The sequence below is a fragment of the Pseudophryne corroboree genome, chromosome 2, assembly GCF_028390025.1.
Source record: "Pseudophryne corroboree isolate aPseCor3 chromosome 2, aPseCor3.hap2, whole genome shotgun sequence".
Classification (NCBI taxonomy): Eukaryota; Metazoa; Chordata; class Amphibia; order Anura; family Myobatrachidae; genus Pseudophryne; species Pseudophryne corroboree.
In genome coordinates, this window is record NC_086445.1 from 530822522 (window position 1) to 530835507 (window position 12986).

Below are 12986 nucleotides of genomic sequence, written 5' to 3' on the forward strand. Positions count from 1 at the left end.
AGAACATCCCGCACCATCGACCGGATCACCAATGCCTTTTCCAACGGAAGGAACACTTTCTGTGCCTCTGTATCCAGTATCATCCCCAGGAATGGACCGTTGGCTCCAGATGAGATTTTGGTAGGTTCAGAATCCATCCGTGATCCTGGAGTAGTCGGGTTGAGAGGGCAATGTTGACTAACAACCTCTCCCGCGATGGTGCTTTTATCAGCAGATCGTCCAGGTTACGGTATTATGTTTACTTCCTGTTTGCGGAGGTAAAACATAATTTCTGCCATTACCTTGGTGAGCACCCTTGGTGCCGTAGAGAGGCCAAATGACAGGGACTGGAACTGGTAGTGACAGTCCTGTAAGACAAACCTTAGATAAGCCTGATGAGGCGGCCAAAACGGAATATGAAGGTACGCATCCTTGATATCCAGAGACACCAAGAATTCCCCCTTCTCCAGACCTGAGATCACCGCTCTCAGAGACTCATCTTGAATTTGAACACCCGTAAGTACGGGTTCAACGACTTGAGGTTTAAAATGGGCCTTACCGAACCGTCCGGTTTCGGAACTACAAACAGGTTGGAATAATAACCCTTGTTTTATAGCTGAATTGGAACTGGAACAATGACCTGAGTTTGTACCAGTTGTTGAATTGCTTCCTGTAAAGTCATACTTGCTTCTTGAGAAGCTGGTAAGCCTGATTTGAAGAATCTGTGAGGTGGGAGTTCCTGAAACTCCAGTCTGTAGCCCTGGGCTGTAAGATCTTTGACCCAGGGATCCTGGCATGACGTTGCCCATATGTGACTGATCGCAAACGGGCTCCCATCTGCCTGTCTTCCAGGCAGTGCGGTCCACCGTCATGCTGTAGGCTTAGAGGAAGCAGAACTTGGATTCTGTTCCTGTGAACCTGCAGTTGCTGGTTTTCTGGGTTTACCTCTATTGCCTTTGAAGGCCATAGAAGAACCTTTGGTTTTGTTTTTAAACTTCGCTGTCCGAAAGGACTGCAGAGTTGGAGCAGTGTAGGATTTTCTAGCCCTGGGAGCTTTGGAAGAAAGGTATATAGCCATAGCCTTGGATATCCACGTATCCAGTTCATCTCCAAAAAGGGCTTCACCTGTGAAAAGTAGACTTTCCAGGCCTTTCCTGGAATCCCTGTCCGCAGTCCACTGGCGTAGCCACAAGCCCCTGCGTGCTGACACTGCCATGGCAGTGGTGCGTGCATTGTGTAAACCAATTTCCTTTATGGCCTCCACCATAAAGTGTCACAACTGAGGGTTTTAGCTGACAGGAGGAAGCCTCAGTAGTAGGGGCTGAGAGGAACTTAAACCGGGGAGGTTTAATCAGACCCCTGGACATGTAAGTGTTAAAGGAAACCCGAAGGTGTGACCATGACAACCAGGTAAAAGTTATTAAAAGTTTATTGACAAACACCGTGTAACAGACAGCAAATGATGACAACGGCAATTAATATAATTCCTGGAACACTTTGACCATGGAAGGTGTAACAGAGCACTGGTAGGTTAAGAACAGCTGTTAAAGTCCTTGATGGAAAAACCTTACCAGGCCTGGCTGTAGTAGTGCAGATAACCAAGGAACATGCCAGTAGATGGAATAAATGAAGCTGGTAACTTCAGTAAGCTGTTGTATTTGCTGGATAGAACCAGCCAGGTGGTAAGACACGGAGTGAATACTGTAAGATGCTAGGGAGCGTGGAAACAGAGGAGTTGAAGGATTGTTACCGGTGGTAGTGGATACTGCTGGTAAGTAGGAATCCGCTGGAACAACACCGGCACTTTAGGGATACTGGAATCTGCTGGAAGCAGGCTGCTGGAAGCAGATGAGTTAATAGCTGGAAGCTGGAACAGCCACGGAGGACTGCAGAGTCAGGCTGCACCGCAGGATGGTAGGCAGGTGCGGGTCTCTTAGTGGATGCTGGAGACAGGAGCTGGAACCTGGAAAACAACCACAGGAGAGAGAGACTGGAACAAGGTATGACAAACAAAGCACTGACGACTTCCTGGCCCAGGCACAGGATACTTATACCTGCAGAAATGCAGGCATTGGCTGGGCAATTATGCAGATTTCCAGAGGCAGTGGATTGGTGGAACTGAGACATGTGATTGGATCCAACATGGCTGCGCCCATGTTAGAACTTGGAGGGAAAGCTGGTTTGGAAACCATGTGGAAACATAACAGTAATGGCGGCGCCGGCCGCAGAGGACAGGAGACGCCATGCAGGATTCAAACATAGCGCCGCTGTGACAGCGTCTCAGCGTGACAGGAGGGATATGCAGAATGTGGACACAGATGAGATCCGGCCTTGGAACGCTGAGCCAGCCTCAGGAGACATCTGAACGGCAAGTAATGGCGTCCAGATACCCGGATCGTGACATAAAGTTAGCAAAATCCTGTATATGCTGTAGGCATAAAATTATCTCCCCCCTGGATAAGGAATCTAACCCATCAATTAGATTACCTGACCATATTGTAATTTCCCTAGAGATCCATGCACAAGCTATAGTGGGTCTCTGGGCCACCCCCGCAGCTGTTTACAGAGATTTGAGAGTGGTCTCAACTTGCGGTCTGCAGAATCCTTCAAGGAAGCTGCCCCAGGAACAGGTAAAACTATCTTACGAGACAGCCTAGAAACCGATGCGTCAACTATCGGTGGGTTTTCCCATTTTTTGCTATCAACCTGAGAGAACGGGAAGGATGTGAGTAATCGTTTTGGGATCTGAAACTTCTTGTCAGGATTTACCCAAGTTTCTTCAAATAGGAAATTTAATTCCTTAGATGCAGGGAAAGTAGCTGAGGATTTCTTTTTCACATTAAAATAAGATTCCTCCTCGTCCTCTGACACCTTGTCAGGAATGTGCAGGACGTCTCTAATAGCTTCTATCAGGGCCTGTATTCCCTGTGACAAAGCTGCATCCCCCCCTCCCGAGTCCACCTCACCTTCCTCTGGGTCTGATACATCATCATCATCGGTATCAGCCTGCATGATTTGGGCTACAGTACACTTCTGTGGACAAATGGCAGGGGTCTGAGACGCTGGAATGACCACTAAATCTCTATTCATCTGGCCATCAACAGATTGCCTTAAGTATTGCGTCTCCTGCTCATTTTAGGATAATATATTTGAAATATTTGAAATCATCCCTTTTAATGAATCTAACCATAGTGGTTCAGATCCGCTAGCCTGAGAATGTGTACTATCCTGAGCAGCGCCGAAACTAGGATTTTTGGCCCCCGGTGCAAGGCAGTAATTTGGCGCCCCCCATGCACGCGCACACACACTCTTTGGAACAGTGTCAAAAACACAGTAAACAGTTGGAAAAGTGACAAACAGCACCGTCAGGGTGCATCCAGCATACATTCCCTAGGAAAATGGATAGGAACACAAGAAAACTAACATACACCTCAGATACATTATTGTGGGGAACTCTGACTGGCCAACTGCTGTATGACTACATAGCCCAGTATGCCAGTCAGGACCTAGAGCCAATTAAAGAGGAGGAGTACCAACTTTCTAAGGAGGGGGGATACACAATGTGGGGTATCCTGGATGCAGGGAGGAGTCCCTAGGACTGGCTGGTGATATATACTTGATATAAGCCATGCAGTCACTGTATCACATACACGGGGGAAGGGGGGTAGGGTTGGACTCCGACTGGCCAACTGCTGTAGGACTACAAAGCTCTGCATGCAAGTTGGACCTAGGACCACTCTTTGGGAGGCAGCAGCTGTCCTGGCGTATAGAGTTGCCGGGGGGTAGTTTCCCGGGAGTCCACATTGGTGGTACTGAGGAGCAGAGACCTGCAGCGAGGGTTCTGTCTAGGACCTGGCAGTAGGTAGCCCATTAAGGCCCTGTCCTCCTCTGGTGGAGCTGCAGGAAGGGGGAGGCACTGGGGAACAGGCCTGGGGGCAGACATCGCTTACACAGGCACAGGAGTGTGTGAGCGGCCATGGACCAGTGCTTAGGAAATGAAAGGGGGCAGCAGGAGAGTCCATGTTCACGCCCCTGCCCCATTCATTAGCATTCTAGTTGCCAAAGGAGGGGGAAGTTTCCCAGGAATCCACATTGGTGGTGCTGGGGAGCGGGTACCTGCAGCGAGGGATCTTGGACCTGGCAGAAGGTAGCCCCTTAGGGCTGAGAGGAAGGAGGGGAGGCAGAGTACCCATCTCTGCGACCTCTCAGATTCTGAACCCGGGGCACATGCCCTCTTAGCCCCCTCCCCCCAGTTGCGGCCATGTCCTGAGTACACGGCAGTGAGCCCCCAGACTGAGAAAAACACTCTGCTGTGCATGAAACACACTGTTTTGACATATTAAATGTGAGAGAATACACACATACACACAGGAATAGGTTAAAACACAGTTAACCCACACAGAGCCCTTCTAGGGAGACACAGAGTAAAATGGAGCCAGCCACACAAAGCCCCTATAGCTAAAGTGCAAGTTTCGCTGGGTTGCAAACTAAGTACCCTTAGTAGGGTTTAGTACACCAATATATTGCTCCCACCCCTTTGCTATGACCCCCTGGTACTGCTGAGGTGCTCTGGAGTCCTTGTGTTGGAGCCGTGCTTCCATGCCAGTCTGTCTGAGTCAAGCTGCATAGGGAAAATGGCGCTGGTGAGCTGCTAGATCCGCTCATAGTGAAGTCCCGCCCCCTTAATGGCGCGCGGTCTTCCCGATTTTTTTTTATTCTGGCTGAGGTGAATAATGTAGTCTACAGTGGGTAGTGCCAGTGTGGGTAATAGAAGTGGCTTAAGCTCATCCCTCACAGCAGTTTCACAGTGTGCCTGAAGCCTGGAGCGCAGTGTGCATGCAGTTCTGCGCTCCTACCCTTGTGAGGCCATTACTGCGGGCGACCCGCTAACCGGGACGCCGGCTACTTACTCACCACACTTCAGTCTTCTGGCTCTGTTAGGGGTGGCGGCGTGCTGCGGGTCTGTATGCTCCCTGTGGTGGGTCTTGCGAATAGGACCCTCAGGAGCTCAGTGTCTTGTCAGCGGGGAACGGGACCATTACGCTAGGGAGGTTGGGCCAACCCCCTCCCCCCTAAGTCCCACGAAGCAGGCAGTCTGGTGCCAAGCAGACCTGCCTGAAAACAACAAATAGACAATAAATGCAGAAAACTCTTCAGGAGCTTCCCAAGCGTGACCGTCTCCTCCGGGGACATTTTCTAAACTGAGTCTGGTAGGAGAGGCATAGAGGGAGGAGCCAGCCCACACTATCAATTTCTTAAAGTGCCCATGGCTCCTAGTGGACCCGTCTATACCCCATGGTACTAATGTGGACCCCAGTATCCTCTAGGACGTAAGAGAAAAGTCATGCTTATTTCAACAAGCCCATAAGTGAACACAATGAAGATAACAGACTATTACTTTAGGCAGGAGTCTGCTAGTTTGTTTCTTGGGTATTTCAAGATCAAGAAACTGATGTCCGCATCATTTTATTTCTTTGTAGATTTCATAGTCCTGGTTGCTTCACTGGCTGTGATCGCAGCTGGGACTCAGGGTAACATCTTTGCAACATCAGCTCTGCGCAGTATGCGATTCCTGCAGATCCTGCGTATGGTGCGTATGGACCGAAGAGGAGGCACCTGGAAATTGCTGGGTTCTGTGGTTTATGCTCACAGTAAGGTAAGCAGTTTATACACTAGAAATTTTAAATATGCCAATCATTCAGTACTCTAGTATGTTTTCAACAAAAATGCTACTATTCTGAGCACCTGAGAGAATAAAAAATGGTACCAATGGCACGTTTTTCTGAGCAAGGTCGCTCAGCTTCATCAAAAGTGATGATGAAGCTGAGCGACCGAGCTCAGGGAAACACATTAAGTTCACTGCTAAAGACTATCACCATATATCACCACTACTGTATCCAGATAAGAACTTGTCATTGTCAAAGAACTTTTTTCTCCAGACCAACCTCCTGCTTCAACCAGCACGTTCAGCGATTTTTGGAAACCCTTTAAAAATCTACACAGGCGAGCAAATTGCACTCATCTCGTGGAACTGTGTGTGAGTCCATCAACAGGGTAATACCAGCTGACTGTGTGTTCGATTGCTTATGTTTACGGAGGATCAGTCCATGTTTATATAAAAGTCTGAGATCCGGAATGTGGACTCTGTCCTAATTAGCAGTTTTTCAAATAATCCTTGTCTCAGTGATAATGCCAAATGTTTTTATCTGTTTTAAATTATTTTTTATGTGTGCCTAGTGTCATTCTAATTGAATCTTTGATGAAATTGATCCATTGTATTTGTATGACTTAAGGGGGGTACTCACGGAGCGATCGCTGCTTAAAATCTAAGCAATCTGACTAGATTGCTTAGATTTTAAGCACGATCGCTCCGTGTGTAGCCCCCTCAGCGATAGCGATGCGCAGCCCCGCGCATCGCTATCGCTGCTGCTAGATTGGCCTGCATGCAGGCCAATCTAGCGGGTCGCTCACTTCACCCGCTGGGTGAAGTGAGCGGCCCCCCCGTCTCCCCCCGCACGCTCAGCACAGATCGCGCTGTGCTGAGCGCCGGGAGAGATGTGTGCTGAGCGGTTAGCTCAGCACACATCTCTCTGACATCGGCCAGTGAGTACTGGCCTTTAGAATGGCAACTCATAGTGCTGGTACCATTTTTTATTCTACTATCAATCCTTGGGGCCTGACAAACCCTCTCCAGCTGATGTTGACAGAGCATCAGGGAATCTTCTTATATACTATATTCTGAGCACCTAACCTGGCCACAGGTCTGGCTGTTTCAAGCTGATTTACTAGTCTGCAATATGTGTGGTCACAAATGTATTAAAATCTGTGTCAAACATTTGGCTTAATGCCTATACCGGTTTATAGTTATTTAAGATATGTGAGCGTGGAATCCACTAACACAACTTATTTATTGTATGTAATAGAATTACCTGTGCCTACTGTTAGTGTCAAGGTTCCTCTGCAATGTGAATTGTGCTCAGTGATCCTTTAATTAGTTACTCTCCTGCCTTTGTATTAAATTGAGCAGGCTAAAACACCCCAAAACAGTAGGGGTCATTCCGAGTTGTTCGCTCGCTAGCAGATTTTAGCAGCATTGCACACGCTAGGCCGCCGCCCTCTGGGAGTGTATCTTAGCTTAGCAGAATTGCGAACGAAAGATTAGCAGAATTGTGAATAGAAAATTCTTAGCAGTTTCTGAGTAGCTCGAGACTTACTCCTACACTGCGATCAGCTCAGCCCGTTTCGTTCCTGGTTTGACGTCACAAACACGCCTAGCATTCGGCCAGCCACTCCCCCGCTTCTCCAGACACTCCCGCGTTTTATCCTGGCATGCCTGCGTTTTTCCGCACACTCCCAGAAAACCGTCAGTTTCCGCCCAGAAACACCCACTTCCTGTCAATCACACTCCAATCACTTCAACGATGAAAATTCTTTGTTCGGACGTGAGTAAATCTACTAAGTTTTGTGCTAAAATACTTAGCGCATGCGCACTGCGTACCATGCGCATGCGCATTTTTGCCTTAATCGCTCCGTTGCGAAAATCGGCAACAAGCGATCAACTCGGAATGACCCCCAATGTTCTGTGGCAATAAAGTCTATGTATTTGTATAATGTATTTATGGTGAATTAAGCTTGCACTTCAATGTCAGGATGTCAGACCACATTAAGGGGCTAATTCAGTAAGGAAAGCAAATTCTGCTAATCAGCAGAATTTGCTATCCTTTGGGATCGCATGCTGGGGGCCACCCAGCATGCTGACCGGCGCCTCCTCCCCTTGATGAAGCAGAAATTGCGATTGCCTCGCAATTTCTGCTTCATCGTAAAAATTCTTGATACCTGCTGCCGCAGGAGACCCGGCGCACCATCTTACCCATCGCGGCAGCTGCGTGTGACGTCACGCAGCCACCGTGATCATGCCTCTGTCAACTCCCCCATTCGTGCCGCACCGCCCACCGTTCGCGTCGCTTCTCCCCCGCAATGCTCCGTCTTCTCCCTGGAAATGGAGCTTTGAAGCCACCCCGCCCCGTGACTGCCTCTGCGTAATTGATAGGCAGCGGCGAACACATTTTCTGCTGCCCGACGCAAAATATGTGGGCGCATGTGCCTGACGGGCGCTGCGCATGCGCCCGCATCTTTTCAGCAAAAATTCCGATTGGATCGCACACTAACTTTATCCTGAGTAGCTAGCATTAAATCCAAATTTTCCTTTTCCTGAGTCTAACATCTCCATCCGTTCCTACATAAAGTTGACTAGCCCAGATGCTCTCCCGGCACCAGTGGTAAATGCCTTACTTTGCCACAGCACATAAATCTATAAAACACAGAAGTGCTGCACCTTGTTCGTGGCATACCTTATGTAACCACACAGGTCCTACAATTGTTTTGTTTTGGAAAGAAATGCATAGTTCAGTTTCTATCTTTTTAAAATATTTTGCCACCTCTGAGGTGTCAAGACCACATTAGATTGAAATACAGTGTGGTCAGAGTGTGAGAAGTATGTTATATGTGGATATTATTTCCAAGGTACAGTGGGCCTAAGTTAGATCTAATCGCAGCAGCAAATTTGTTAGCTAATGGGAAAAACCATGTGCAGGGGGGGGGGGGGGGGGGGGCAGATATAACATGTGCAGAGAGAGTTAGATTCGGGTGTGGTGTGTTCAAACTGAAATCTAAATTGCAGTATAAAGTTAAAGCAGACATTATTTACCCTGCACAGAAACATAATAACTCACCCAAATCTAAAGTCACATACACATGGGGAGATATGTGTGCTGAGCGAGGTGGTGGGGGTGGGGTGTTGGGGGGTCCGCTCATTCCACCCATCGGTGAAGTGAGCGATGTGCTGGATTGTGCCAATCTAGTACCGGCGATAGCGCCGCGTGGGGCTGCGCATCGCTATCGCTGTGGGGAGTACACACTGAGAGATCCATGCTTAACTTCTGGTTTAAGCACGGATCTTTCCGTGTGTACCCCCCTTAACTCTCTCTGCACATGTTATATCTGCCCCTCCTGCAGTGCACATGGTTTTGCCCATTAGCTAACAAATTTGCTGCTGCGATCAAGTCTGAATTAGGCCCACTGTCTTTTCAAAAAAGTAAGTGTTTATTAGGTGATCATTTTGAGTTTGCTTCATGTTCTTTTCTAACTTTTTTTTATTTATATTAACCTGATAGTAATATAATATGCTGAATATGAGGACTGTATTGCTTATTTACCCTATGAATGATCTCCTATGATCTCCTCTATGAATGCTCTCATTACATGTCACTGTCACTCCAGGAGCTGATCACCGCATGGTATATTGGATTTCTGGTGCTAATTTTTGCCTCCTTCCTGGTATACTTGGCAGAGAAAGATGCTAACAAGGAGTTTTCCACCTATGCTGACTCTCTTTGGTGGGGCACGGTAAGTTTTTCCTTCTCCTCTGTCCTATCTGGAGCTTGCTGGTATCTTTAGAATTTATACCACCTAACTAATGTATTGATTGTTAAATGTGTTTTTTATTCTTAAACATCAAATTGGCAGATGTAGTTCTTAATTTGTTGTACATTATGCCACCATACAGATTACTGAGTCTTATAAAATAAAATGATGGAAAACAAACTACAACTTCAGCATCTTCCAAACTTAAATACAGCCTCCTCTGGGCCATCCCTACCATTAGGTGACACATCACTCCTCCAGTATTTTCAGTATCTCCACGATGCCGTCACACGAAGCACCAGCCGCTGACATGAAGGAGAGGCATCTTACACTATCTGTGAACCTGTTTGCTGCTGCTCGTCAGTGTCAGTGAATACTTATGATATCACTGTCCAGCGCCACACTCATAGACTCAAATGGGCCTATTTATCATTAAATATTTGCAGGATATTCGTAATATTTGAGGGTACAGCTGTTACGTATCCTCCAGATGTACTATGGAGGGAACGCAAGAGATATCTGCTGCGGTCCCTCAGTCTTCATCAAATGCAGCTCCCATAGGTTTTTTGAAAGTTATTGCATGAGAGATCCTCTAAATCCCTCTCCGTCGGTCCCTGGGAACGTAGGCACGGCTGTCGCATGATGTGAAAACTAGTGCTTCCAGCTCTTTTCGGAGTCTGTCTCCTGGCAAGGCAAGAATAGTCAATTTGCATGAAAATATTAATTTCTCTAACGTCCTAGTGGATGCTGGGGACTCCGTAAGGACCATGGGGAATAGACGGGCTCCACAGGAGACTGGGCACTCTAAAGAAAGATTTAGTACTACCTGGTGTGCACTGGCTCCTCCCTCTATGCCCCTCCTCCAGACCTCAGTTAGAATCTGTGCCCGGCCAGAGCTGGGTGCTTTTAGTGAGCTCTCCTGAGCTTGCTAATAAGAAAGTATTTTAGTTAGATTTTTTATTTTCAGAGAGCTTCTGCTGGCAACAGAATCTCTGCTACGAGGGACTGAGGGGAGAGAAGCAAACCTACTAAATGCGGCTAGGTTGCGCTTCTTAGGCTACTGGACACCATTAGACCCAGAGGGTTCGAACACAGGATCTTAACCTTGGTCGTCCGTTCCCGGAGCCGCGCCGCCATCCCCCTCGCAGAGCCAGAAGACAGAAGCCGGCGGAAGCAAGAAGACATCGAAATCGGTGGCAGAAGACTCCTGTCTTCACATGAGGTAGCGCACAGCACTGCAGCTGTGCGCCATTGTGCCCACACTAACCCACACACTCCGGTCACTGTAGGGTGCAGGGCGCAGGGGGGGGCGCCCTGGGCAGCAATTAGGATACCTCTTGGCAAAAAGACACATATATACAGCTGGGCACTGTACGAGCCCCCGCCATTTTATTTACACAGACCCGGGACAGAAGCCCGCCGCTGAGGGGGCGGGGCCTTCTTCCTCAGCACTAACCGGCGCCATTTTCTCTCCACAGCTCCGCTGAGAGGAAGCTCCCCAGGCTCTCCCCTGCAGTATCAAGGTAGAAAAAGGGTAAAAAGAGAGGGGGGGCACATAAATTTAGGCGCAAATTATCATAAACAGCAGCTACTGGGTAAACACTAAGTTACTGTGTAAACCCTGGGTTATATAGCGCTGGGGTGTGTGCTGGCATACTCTCTCTCTGTCTCCCCAAAAGGCCTTGTGGGGTCCTGTCCTCAATTAGAGCATTCCCTGTGTGTGTGCGGTGTGTCGGTACGTTTGTGTCGACATGTTTGATGAGGACGGTTACGTGGAGGCAGAACAAGTGCAAGTGAATGTGGTGTCGCCGCCGACGGCGCCGACACCTGATTGGATGGATATGTGGAAGGTGTTAAATGATAACGTAAGCTCCTTGCATAAAAGGTTGGATAATCAGTCAGGGTCTCAACCCATGTCTGATTCTACAGCTCAGGGGCCGTCAGGGTCTCAAAAGCGCCCACTATCCCAGTTGGTTGACACAGATGTCGACACGGATTCTGACTCCAGTGTCGATGACGATGATGCAAAGTTGCAGCCTAAAATGACTAAAGCCATCCGATACATGATTATAGCAATGAAGGATGTATTGCACATATCGGAGGAAAACCCTGTCCCTGACAAGAGGGTTTATATGTTTGGGGAGAAAAAGCAAGAAGTGACTTTTCCCCCTTCACATGAATTAAATGAGTTATGTGAAAAAGCGTGGGATTCCCCTGATAGGAAAGTACTGGTTTCCAAAAGATTGCTTATGGCGTATCCTTTCCCACCAACGGATAGGTTATGCTGGGAATCCTCCCCTAGGGTAGACAAAGCATTGACACGCTTATCTAAGAAGGTGGCTCTGCCGTCACAGGATACGGCCGCCCTAAAGGATCCTGCGGATAGGAAGCAGGAAGGTATCCTGAAGTCTGTTTATACACATTCTGGTACTCTTCTGAGGCCAGCAATTGCTTCGGCCTGGATGTGTAGTGCTGTAGCAGCATGGACAGATACTCTGTCTGAGGAGATAGATACCCTGGACAGGGAGACTATTTTACTGACCCTAGGGCATATCAAAGACGCTGTCCTATATATGCGGGATGCCCAGAGGGACATTTGCCTGCTGGGCTCTAGAATAAACGCAATGTCGATTTCTGCCAGAAGGGTCCTATGGACTCGGCAATGGACAGGTGATGCCGACTCTAAAAAACACATGGAGGTGTTACCTTATAAGGGTGAGGAATTGTTTGGGGACGGTCTCTCGGACCTAGTTTCCACAGTTACGACTGGGAAGTCAAATTTCTTGCCATATATTCCCTCACAGCCAAAGAAAGCACCGTATTACCAAATGCAGTCCTTTCGTTCACAAAAAAGCAAGAAAGTCAGAGGTGCATCCTTTCTTGCCAGAGGCAGGGGTAGAGGAAAAAAACTGCACCATGCAGCTAGTTCCCAGGAACAAAAGTCCTCCTCGGCTTCCACTAAATCCACCGCATGACGCTGGGGCTCCACAGTCGGAGCCAGGAGCGGTGGGGGCGCGTCTCCGAAATTTCAGCCACAAGTGGGTTCGCTCACGGGTGGATCCTTGGGCTATACAAATTGTGTCTCAGGGATACAAGCTGGAATTCGGGGTGACGCCCCCTCACCGTTACCTAAAATCGGCCTTGCCAGCTTCCCCCATGGAAAGGGAGGTAGTGTTGGCAGCAATTCACAAGCTATATCTCCAGCAGGTGGTAGTGAAGGTTCCCCTCCTTCAACAGGGAAGGGGTTACTATTCCACTATGTTTGTGGTACCGAAACCGGACGGTTCGGTCAGACCCATTTTGAATTTAAAATCCCTGAACATTTATCTGAAGAGATTCAAGTTCAAGATGGAATCGCTCAGAGCGGTGATTGCAAGCCTGGAGGAAGGGGATTTTATGGTGTCTCTGGACATCAAGGATGCGTACTTGCATGTCCCCATTTATCCACCTCATTAGGAGTACCTCAGGTTTGTGGTACAGGACTGTCATTACCAATTCCAGACGTTGCCGTTTGGCCTGTCCACGGCACCGAGAATATTTACCAAGGTGATGGCGGAAATGATAGTGCTCCTTCGGAAGCAAGG

At 48.3% G+C, this 12986-nt stretch overlaps 1 protein-coding gene across 4 annotated transcripts in view; it reads left to right on the top strand.

The window, feature by feature from the left end:
- KCNQ4 (potassium voltage-gated channel subfamily Q member 4) overlaps window positions 1-12986 on the top strand; it is a 752031-nt gene that overhangs the window by 321289 nt on the left and 417756 nt on the right. For all 4 annotated transcript variants that reach the window (XM_063954218.1, XM_063954215.1, XM_063954216.1 and 1 more), the window contains exons 4-5: window positions 5460-5635; window positions 9259-9384. In XM_063954218.1, the coding sequence (XP_063810288.1) occupies window positions 5460-5635; window positions 9259-9384 (302 nt within the window). The remainder of the gene's footprint in view (window positions 1-5459; window positions 5636-9258; window positions 9385-12986) is intronic.